Source organism: Ananas comosus, linkage group 14, assembly GCF_001540865.1.
Source record: "Ananas comosus cultivar F153 linkage group 14, ASM154086v1, whole genome shotgun sequence".
NCBI classification, from domain to species: domain Eukaryota; kingdom Viridiplantae; phylum Streptophyta; class Magnoliopsida; order Poales; family Bromeliaceae; genus Ananas; species Ananas comosus.
This window is the reverse complement of record NC_033634.1, coordinates 4,062,164-4,073,739: the sequence shown is the minus strand read 5'-3', so window position 1 is coordinate 4,073,739 and position 11,576 is coordinate 4,062,164. Positions and strand designations below refer to the sequence as shown.

General features: G+C 34.3%; 1 protein-coding gene across 1 annotated transcript; it reads right to left on the bottom strand.

Annotated features, from left to right (window-relative positions):
* LOC109720514 (cyclic dof factor 1-like) lies at positions 6,089–10,018 on the bottom strand. Its single transcript, XM_020247683.1, has 2 exons — positions 9,744–10,018; positions 6,089–7,917 (listed from the first exon to the last, which is right to left on the bottom strand). The coding sequence occupies exons 1-2, from the start codon at positions 9,930–9,932 to the stop codon at positions 6,613–6,615; spliced, it is 1,494 nt and encodes a 497-aa protein (XP_020103272.1). The 5' UTR covers positions 9,933–10,018; the 3' UTR covers positions 6,089–6,612.

Genomic DNA, 11,576 nt, shown 5'->3' with positions numbered 1-11,576 from the left:
TCTCTCTCTCTCTCTCTCTCTCTCTCTCTCTCTCTATTACATTAATTAACTAATCCTAGAATTCCATTTCTTTTACTTAGTTCAAAGTAGGTAATTTATTAATTAATTTTCCTCTAACAAACCATTTAATTTAAAATACCCATTATTTTATCTAATTTACATACTAATTAAACTCCCATAATCCCATTACCAAGAATCTATACTTTCTATACCCTCCACTCAATTCGACAAAACTTGCAATCAATTTTTTGAAACTAGTGAAAGGGTGCATCTCTCAATAAAATTTAAAAAACCTAATTAATTAACAACTTAATTAATTACTAAGCTCATGCATGGTCACAACATAAAAAAAAAAAAGACCATGCCTACTCTTCTATCAATGTAATCACAGGTACCTAAACTCACTCACGGGTTCTTAAGGTGTTAATTAAACATTAAATATGATCTCTTAACACACACAATTTTTTAAAAAAAAAAAAAAATCATACTAATCCATTTCCTCCTAATCTCATTTGAATACTCATTACATCTCTATCGCGCTGCACAATATATGTTTCTACTCAACAACACTTCTTGGGTCCTAATTTTTCACGTCGATTCGCGAAATAGTCGGCGGCCGGTCCCTATCGCCACAGTCGATCGGTCCGTGCTGCATCCACTGATACCGACGTTTTCGCGATCGGGCTGATGAGTTGAATATTCTGCGTGACACAAACTTTTGATTAATGGGACCATTAGAAGGGCCTAATTAGTTAGTCATTTGGTTTAACTAACTCTTTTAAAACAAAATCATTTAGATTCTCTTCTTTTGTTTGGAAGTATAAAGATTTAACTTGGATTTTTTTTTTTTTTTTTTGCCACCTTACGTGAGACAAGAGGCTTTTTGGTGGTAATTAATAATTTGATTATATGTTGAATATGTATATATAAAAAAAATATTACCCTTCTCAACTAGCTTAAAGTTTAAAGAATAATGATTATTTTATACTAGTAAAATGTAAGAGTAGTCCACATATTATTGCAATAATACAACATAGTGCATGTATTTTTTTTTGTCTAAGTGCTCGTCGCATATGTTATACTTTAGTCTCAGATCTGCTAAAACAAATTAGTTTGAGTAATGTAAAATGACACGTTTATCTTGTTTAAAGTAGACTAAAATAAAATGAATCGTTTCAAATGTGAAAAAGAATAAAATTGTTACTTTAATTTATAAGAGAAACTAGAGCTTGTTTGTTAGCTATTTTACTTTTTTGCCAAATAAATTCTAGGTAAGTGGATATATCGACCAATGGACTTTTCAATTTTTATCATCCTCATCGGGTGAGTCCGCGCACGACTTTTTCAACAAAAAGTCAACGAAGTAAAAGAAAATTTTCTTTTAAATCTTTATTTTTTGATTGTGAAATAAATATCTTGCATGTACAATTACAAGTGATTCACCATCTAATATTACACTCTTTTTATACTATAATTTTATTTTAAAAAAAAACAAAATAGCTACGATCGATGCCGAGTAAGACCTAGTTTTTTTTTTTATTTTGCTTTGTTTTGCTTTATAATTAAAAATAAAATGGTGTAATATATGCAAAAGTTGTTACGTGTTGAAGCAAAGCTATTCAGAACTAAATGAAAATATTGGGATAGGACAAGCTATATTCTTATATTTTTACCATTTTTTTTCCAGTAAAAACATATAATTCTTACCTGAAACTATAAACCATTTTGAATAGATCACTACTAAATCTTTCAAACTTTTAATTTTATTATCTGATCTTTTAATTTATTTGATTTGAATTCGTCAACAATATTTGACTTTTAAAAATTTAAATTAATTATTTATTTTAATGAATTAATTAGTTGCAAGAATTATGTAATAACATATTTGAATTTTAAAGTCAAAGTGTCAACTCAAAATTGTTCAGAGTTCAAATAAGTTATTATTTACCTTTTTACCTTTGTTTTTTCAATAAATTCGTTGATGCATGAACTCGCCAACGAAATTGCGATTATCTCGTATCCAGCGCCGCATTCACGCATTAATTGTTCATTTGTTGAATTGTAACTTTTTATTGTAAATTTCTTTAATATAATATTCGGCGCCGACTATTATGTTACCATTATTATATTATTAATTGAAGAATTTTGATGTGATCTGATTGATGACTTTTGATTCAAAGAAAATAATAATGTATAAAATTTGTTTGCAAAATATTAGTAGATACATCAAACAATTATCATGGCCCAAAATTATTTTTTTAGCGAAAAAATAATTGCCCAAATATTTTATTTTTAAAAATTAAATTTTGCCATATGAGCGATCAATGTTTTTCGATCAATCAAATTGCTCAGCTAAATCTTTGCAGCAGATGTCTCCTAATCATTCGTTATCGCGTGATTTTTACGTCGGTTGAAACCGAATGATTTTTAGTAGTAATTTTGTATTATTCTGCCTAATTTAACATAGATAGCCTCTTCCTAAATATTTTAAGCTTTTCTTAGGAATTGTTTGGTTGCATATAACTACAACTGTATTTTAGTGTTAACCACAAGCAGATTCAAATTTGGTATTTGGTATTTGGTTACATGCAGTTGAATTCAACAGCTACAGTTGGAACTATATGTTGAGGCACAACTATATCATTTAGAACTACGTCCAAATTGGTCGTAGTTCCAGCTACAGCAATTGAAAAAAAAAACTTTTAAGCAAAAGATAAACTTACCTTCTTATATATATATATATATATATAGAACTAGGCTACTATGCTATTAATAGCACCAAGTCACTGGTGCTACCAAGTTTTTGGCCATTGCATTAAGAGATGTGCGGTTAGGATGATGTGGGCCCCCTAGGGTTGAGTGGGTGGTTGGTTGAATAATATGATCTAACGGGTGAAAATGATCACAAGGGTAGATTTAACGGCGGAAAACTTGGTAGCACCAAGTGCTTTGTGCTATTAATAGCATAGTAGCCAGACTCTATATATATATATATATATATATATATATATATATATATNATTACCATGACTCTTTGTACCAGTAACCTGTGTTAATAAAATGGGCCTAATAACTAATCCAACCCAATAACTTATCTATGCTCTTGATTCAGCTCAATGGCCCAGCCCAGTTGCCCTAATTATTCCTATTATTAACTAAACAATATCTACATACATTATGTAGAATGGTTTTAAATGAATATAAGGGGTAGTTCGATTCGATGTAATTAGAAATACCCCGTAATTAAAAATACATACAGTTGAAAATATAGCAGTTATAACTATATACATTTTGTTTAGTTGGATGTAATCTCATCACCGCATATATAAAGTTATAAAATTTAAAAATGCACTTGTCGACTGCACCCAACCAAACAAATTATTCATAATTGCAGTACTTTCTATTACATCCAACTAAACAAAATGTATATAGTTATAACTGCTATATTTTCAACTGTATGTATTTTTAATTACGGGGTATTTCTAATTACATCGAATCGAACTACCCCTTATATTCATTTAAAACCATTCTACATAATGTATGTAGATATTGTTTAGTTAATAATAGGAATAATTAGGGCAACTGGGCTGGGCCATTGAGCTGAATCAAGAGCATAGATAAGTTATTGGGTTGGATTAGTTATTAGGCCCATTTTATTAACACAGGTTACTGGTACAAAGAGTCATGGTAATTTAAGAGAAATTTAAATGTCAATTATTTTTAGACCCTTTAATTCAAGAAGAAAATAATTTTCAAAAAAAGTGAAAGAATATGCCTTCTCTTTTTAGTTATACAATAAATAGATTTAAAAATTGTTCAATAGACTATCGATTTTGATGGTACTTTTTTATCTATTTTTGGAGTTGCAAAGTAGATAGACATTGAGATTTTTTTTAAAAAAGTGATATACTAACTTGTTTTAGTAAAGTTTTACAAGTTAATTTGCTAATTATCCCAAAAACACTAACATTTCTCTACAATAGAGTCAAAGCAAGAAATTTTAATTTTAGTTTTGCCTTTTGAGGTCGAAAAACTCATTATAGCTACATGCCATAACAAAAGTTAACTAATCTCGAATGAAAAAGCTATTTTAGAAGGCAAACTAATATATATTACAACCATCCTTAACCACTACTCAGATGTTTATTTGCAGATGAAGTGATTTGCTTCAAGAACTTCAAAATAAATTTGGATACATCGCATGACTAAAATAGTTTACTAATATCCAAATTTAACAGAACATATTATATTACCTGACAAAATATTTTGTTAGAAACTTTGAAAATGCCGAAATTAATTTTCAGTTATATGTGACAGCTATAAATGTATGTGATCTATCCAGCAAAGCAAAAGGCAATTTAAACCTGAATTCAAGTTGAGGATCATGAGATGTTAAATCGCACAAAAACAAGCATGAGATAATGTATATTTCTTAGCTCAAGTAAGTGTTAAATAAAGATAAACACTGTACTAGCTTAAACTTCGACATACTGAACAAGCATTGATGAGTTGGACAAGCAAAATTGTTCCTCATCAACAGATCAAAAATGTCTACCTGAAGCAAGATAAAACAATTGCAAGAGATCGATTTAAAGAGCTTTTTATGCAACTGGTGATAAATATTCGACAGGAAATTAGCGCGCAAACACAAAGTCAGAACAGCTTTAAACATATTCCATTCTTTATCAGCATGAAGTATCAAAGTGGCCGCAGAATCCAAAATCTAATGGCTACAGTCTGGAACCAAAATCTGACATAAATTAGTACGAACTGGAAAGAGCTGCATACACAAAAGTCGACAGGAAGAGGTTTGTACTAAGGTTTTTCGATCAATAGACAGTGAACATCCCCAAAAGATGGCACCAGCATCTGTTACAGCAGAAAGGAATTACCTCAAGAAACAAGAGCTGAAGGTCAATGTCTCGATGACAATGCGACCACGAAGCTGAAGGGATAGGAACTAACCAAAATCTGATTGGTGCAGTCACTTCAGAAAAGGAAGTATGCAGAAGATGATAAATTGCGATTTTGAAAGCAGGTAGATACGAGTGAGAGATCTCTAAAGAATCTTGACAGATATCGCTGTCAAGAACAAATAAAAGATAAAAGAAGTCAAAATATCACATACCCGATTGTAGTGAAGTACATACATGTGAAATTTCATATGAGTATCCTAATAGGGCAAACGATAAACAGTACAATTTTTTTTTTTCTCGAACTAGATCAACAGCTATGTTGGAACAACTTTGATGATGATGATGACGACGACGATGATGATAACGTCTAAGACAACGACAAATATTATACCTTCCATGATTGTAATCATATAATAACTAAAATAATGGAGGATCTTGTTAAATATTATTATAGTCTAAAATTACAGTGTATAAAATCGAAGGGTCTGATCTATCTAAATGGTGCTCTGTGCCTGATTCGGTGGAAATAGAACTTTTGCAGTGCATACTTCACATCAGACATTGTACATAATTTTGTTATACACAATGATAAAGACGCAATTTTCACGCCAAACAGTAATAAGACCATTGCAGACCATATTTTTTCTTGTTATTGTAGCTTGAGGGTGACGATACATTGAAAATGATGCTGTTGGTATAATCTTATATGTATAGAAAGAGAGAGAAAAATAGAGAGAGTTGAATAATTCTAGAAGTAAGCAAAGCCATTTTACTTCCTCGTCGTTTCCAGAAATGGGGCATCAGAATCGACGATCAGAACTGTTAAATATGATGTAGGGTATCTGAACTTTCTAGGTTGCGAATTTCATAATTTCTTAATATCATTTGCCTAGTCTTCATGTTATTCAAACATTGACATTTTTTTAATGGCTAATATAAGATGAATTTGACACCACCTGATCAATAGGCAAATTATATTGTAAAATTGGGAAATTTGGTTTATAGGAAGTTCAAATAGGCTAGATTATGTGTAACGGCACATATCGTCAATTTGGATGTCCTATTGCTGTAAACAACGTGCCAGTAGCCCTCACGCTACAATAACAAGAAAATGCACTGTGCAAGATGGGCAATCACTGGCAGCATGTATAGCATGAAATGATGAAAAGAAATCCTCCGAATAAGAAATGTAAGTTCATCCTCAATCACTAGCAATTCAAAGCTGTTACTTCATACAAGTTTCAAAAGAAGTCATCCTACTTACAAACAGAAAAAAAAAATTAATCCTAACAAAACTCAAATATTATTTTCCTCACCTAAATAAGGAAGAAGATATAAATATCAGACCTTAAACTTTCCAAAGCTGCACCAACCCTTCTCCATCCACATTGCCAATCACACAGTAGAGTCACCACTTCAAAAGCTAACCGGAGTAAAGGCTATAGACAGTAACTTCTTTCTCTACTATTTACAAGCGTCATCTCCCAAGCAATTAAACAGATCCTGAGACGCCCGATTATTTGCCCCAAAAGCATTTTTATAAAAAGCATTAGCAAGCTCTGCACCATCTGTCATAAAGCGCTTCCCCATCGAAGCGATAAGATAATAGCACGGCCACAAAACCCTTATTCACAACCATTTAGCACATACAGGCCAAGATATATTGAAAACCACCAAAGGGCCCACACATGCCTTCTTATGAGCTCTCCCGAAAAGACTGAGAACGAGAAAATGCCGCTGGGTTTGAGAGCAAGACGTGAGCATTATCTGAAGTCTGACCTTTGCTTTCAACCTTAGATTGGAAGGGCTTAAATATACCCTTATTGTTAGGTTTAATTCCAAGAGTAGACCAAATCGAACTCTTTGCCGCCTCATCTGGGTCGTCGATTCTGAGAGTTTTCGGAACCCACAATGATTTTTCCATTTTCTCCTCACCTTGCAAGCTAGAGTCTCTCGAATGCTTTCCTAAGGTTGGCGATCCATTTCCTGAACAATTACTATTGCTTGTGGAGGATGAAGGTGAAACACCACCATTAGATCCAACCCATGGCATGGACCATGGCCCATTGGGCCAACCAGATAGGCAGGCCCAAAAAGAAGCTGGCACAAGAGGGAAAGGGATGGTGGATGCACAGAAGCCGGGGGGAGGCATCACAGGAGGAGGGGCCCACGCAGTTGGGCCTGGATTGCCATTCTCTGGTCCACAAGCAACATTGGTATATCCTGGACCCCAAGGGTAGATAAAAGGAGGTCCAAGGTAACACGGAGGGAGAGTAAATCCGTTACAGTAGCCCTGCATGCCATTTTGTTCATTGTGAAAAGCACTTTTAGTTGGTCCATTTTCGGCAATATTTGTAGCTGTCACAGAGGAAGCACATGATGGCTCCTCCCGGTTTTCATCAGTATTATTATTCTTCCCCTGTTCTCCAATATTAAGAACAGATGCCATGGACTCACAAAGCGGCATTTCAGGCCCGAACTGTAGTACAGTTCCATTACCTTTGACAGGCCTCACAGGGACAGCGGGACCGCATTGAAGAGTCTGGTGATGGACCAAATCAGGTCCATCAGATTGCACCATAATGTGACGATAATGAGAAGAAGAGTGTTTGTTCTTACGCCTCCCTGCACCCACAGGGACGTTCCGCATGGTTCCGCCAGCAGTCCAATACCTCTGGCAATTCTTGCAAAAGTGTCGGGGTTGGTTGACGTTGTAGTTGTTGTAGTAACAGAACTTGGTATCCATACTGTTGCAACGAGGGCAAGGGAGAACCTTGTCAGGCTTCTTGAGGACCTTCTCTTGGCCCGGATCATCACCTTCAGTCTTAACTTGCTCTTTCGAATTTTCTGTTGATTTACTGTCTTCAGAGTTTGCTCGGTGGCCATCTTCATTGACGTTGCTCGGACCTGAAGAGTTGTCATGCTCAGTGTGGCTTATCACCTCTGGTCCATCTTGTTTCACATCATTGATTTCTGTATTTTCTACTTCTTTGCTGATAACCTGAAACGATATCAAGATGATTCAGTTTTGGATGAAAGACAACATAGCTTATCTCAAAAATCTGCTTTAGACATAAAGGTCAAGGAAATCTGTCCGAAGAAGCATTAACAAATTTTCTACTAGAGTCACCAACAACTTCCGACTGCAACTAGAAGCAGAAGATTCAACTTAGAGCATCTCCTTTTGGGGCTCAGAATCTTATTCTAGATTTACACATAGCTAAAGCTCCAATTTTATCTGTCAAATGCGTAGCTTCTACTACTCCAAAAGAAAAGCTGTTCTAAGACAGGTCAAATAAGAAAAAAAGACAGCATACTTTGAGTCCCTGGTCAAAAAGTTGTCCTGTATTATGTATTTAATGACAATGACAGCATAAGCTTTATGGACTAAAACATGGACTAATCAATAAAGAAGATAGCTACCACCAAAAGCATTGTGTAAACCACAAACAAAAGACCTAAAAGAATTTTAAAGGCGCATCCAATATGCTTTCCCTGTAAGCAACAGTAGCTTTGAAAGAGATCGTCTTTTTCAAAATTAACCTCATTTAAACAGTTCTTTTGCAAAATAGCCATTAATTTTTTTTTTGCTCAGTTGAATGTTACTCCACAAGTAAAAGCAGAGCCACTTCAGAGTTGCACAATACATGGTCACAAATCACATCCTTTTTAATCATGTTTAAACAAACAAAATTGTTAAGCTTGGTTAATCAACCAGTGTGTTCAACAATCTCAAGATAATAGAAGGTACACAAATAGCAGAATATAGTAATCCGACCAAGTTTCCAACTGAAATGGTTAACACAGTAATCAAATGACCATTTCTCCACAGGTAAAAGGAAAGAGGACATGGTATTAACTTGGCTTCATTTTTTTTGTTCGGTTGAAAGGCCTTATGGGAGGCCCCTATTAATTTCAAAGACAATATTTGGTTAACAAAACTTCTTATAAATAAATCTCTATAATTCTCGGAGACGCCTTTGCAATGAATCGGGTGTAATTAGCTTCTACAATACAAGAACATGGAAAATGTTTCCCAGACATCATAATCTCTTCTAACATATCAAAGATCCCTAGAAAGATAAGGGCTGCAGCAAATATGTCATGAAATTTATTTCTGGTCTACAAGAAAAAAAAAATCTATATTTTACATAGTAAAATACCAAATTCATCATTAAGTCTAAGGAGTACAGATACCAAAACACTAATAAGTACAAAAATAATTTTGAAAAAAAAAACAACAACAACAACAACAATCTAAACACACTAACCAAGATTAAGAGGGTGCTGTTCCCGAATTAGGGTTTAGGATTTTTCACACTAAAGATGACCCCAGAAAAAGGTAAATAATTAACAAGGTTTGAACTTTCTGGTTAATTAAATGCCAAAAATCAAACCCCAGAAACTTTAGCATATAGAAAGTAGCATATAAAGAAGCATATTCCCACAGTCCCAAAAGCCGCAAAACGAATTATAATCTACTCAATACTAACCCAAATGGCAAAATTAGTAGGCCAAAAAGGTGAAAAAGCTGATGAAAATTATCAAAAGCATGTTAATTTCATCGTCCAAATCACCAACATCGCAAATAATATTAAGCTTTCATAGCCTTAACCCTAAAACATAAGCACCATCCATCAGAATCGACGACAAAACCCTAATTAGCTCCTCAAATCGGATCACTAGATCCCACCTACGACGTTACCCGCATCAAGCAAGAGATCAAACTCCACAAAACAGGATTGGGGCAACCGATCCCTATCTCAGAGCTATTCACGCCAAAAACCAAAACCACAGAAGCGGGGAAGGGGTTTCGCTTCTCCTCACCTTATCCACTTCCGGCGACTCCTCCGGCGGCTCCACCTCGTCGGACGCCGCCGCCGCCGGAGTTGGCATAGGCGGCGGCGCCACCGCCGCTATGGTGCGGCCGAAGAGCTTGATCGCGGGGTCCCGGAGCTCAGCCATGACTCCGCCGCACGATCGCGTTTCCAAACCCCAGGGGGAAACGTATCGCATGTTCCCTTTGCGCGAGAGAGAGAAAGAGAGAGAGAGAGAGAGAGAGAGAGAGGATGAAATATGAGAGAGAGAGAGAGAGAGAGAGAGAGAGAGGATGAAATATGAGAGAGAGAGAGAGAGAGAGAGAGAGAGAGAATGAAATATGAGAGAGAGAAAGAGAGAGAGAGAGAAATGGGTGGTGGATATGTAAATATATAAAACTTCGAGGGTGTAAATGGGAAAAGAGCCTGGGGCTGGGGGTGACCGGGAGATGCCGGTGGAGGGTGACGAGGACGACAGGTGGCGTCCGAGTCAGCGCGGGAAAGGATTCTGAGCCACGAGTTTTCGTGGCTGGGAATGGACGAGGTGACGTCAGCGTGCGAGGGGTTTAAACTTTACGGCCGCTTTGTTTCGCGTTACATAACTACATATATAAATTTTCTAAATCATATTACTTTACAAAATTCAGTAATATATTAATAATAAAGTATAATACATCCTAAAATAGCATATAATTTATACTCATTTTATTTCTTAGTCATTAATATTTTATTTATCGCATTAATTTTTTTTATTAAAATTTTTTTAATATTTTATAACCTCTTGGAGGAAGGATGTTATAAAAAATATTTTTTAAAAATTAAAAATTAAAAAGGTACCACCAATACACTGTGCCTTTTGTAAGGGAGAACAAGTAAAGTTATATAAAAATAAAAAGAATAAAAAGTGGGGAAAGCTCGTATACGAAGTACCTTTTGGACTTTTATCTTGTATTTATTTTATTTTTTTTATTTTTTATTTTTAAATTAATATTTAAAGAGCTTTTGTATAAAAAAAATAAATATATATATTTAGAACATTTATTATATTGTAAAAGTTGATTTCTAATATCAAGAATAGAGAAGGATTTATTGTATGATATGTAAAAAATTGGTTTTCAAAAGTTATCCATCCTATGCTGTTGCTAAGAATCCAATTAAAGTAAATAAAAAGGATTAATGGTTGAGTTGCAATTTAAGATCTAATAGCTATAAGATTGTTTAGTTGCATGTAATTGTAATTGTGCTATAATTTTAATTGCATAAGATCTTTGATTTTGATGTATCTAAATCAAACTACTAAAATTGAAACTGTTATAATTAAAATTGCATAAGGAGGCTCAACCGTAATAGTTGAAACTATGTCCAAAATAGTTGTAGTTTCATTGCATAAGGAGACTCAACCGTAATAGTTGAAACTACGTAAAAAATGGTTGTAGTTTCGACTATAATAGTAGGAGGGATTAACTTTAAACAAGAGATAAGCTCGCTTGCCTTAATCATCTTTCAAACAAAAAAAAAAAGAAAGAAAAAAAATTCTTCCGCTTTGAGATAATATCACCATCCCGAGGCCCAGATATAAAGTGATAATTTTATAAACACAATTTTTAACTGCATGAGTTTGACAAATTTGTTATAACTACAATAATTTTAAATAAGGATTAAAGTATCCATCGACACCGGCCATATCTACCATAGCGTATCGTGCAAGTAAGATATCAGCATGATACAGTTCTCGTGCCGATAGCAAAACTCAAAACCCTCTATTCTTGAAATTAATATTAATGTAGTTTAAAAAACTTGATAAAAATACATAATAAATAATTGGCATATTTTGCTGCTAAAA

Coding starts and splice junctions, on each gene's coding strand:
- LOC109720514 (XM_020247683.1), bottom strand. CDS start 9,932: ATGCGATACGTTTCCCCCTGGGGTTTGGAAACGCGATCGTGCGGCGGA. Junction 7,918..9,743: donor AGTCGCCGGAAGTGGATAAG/GTGAGGAGAAGC, acceptor ATATCGTTTCAG/GTTATCAGCAAAGAAGTAGA.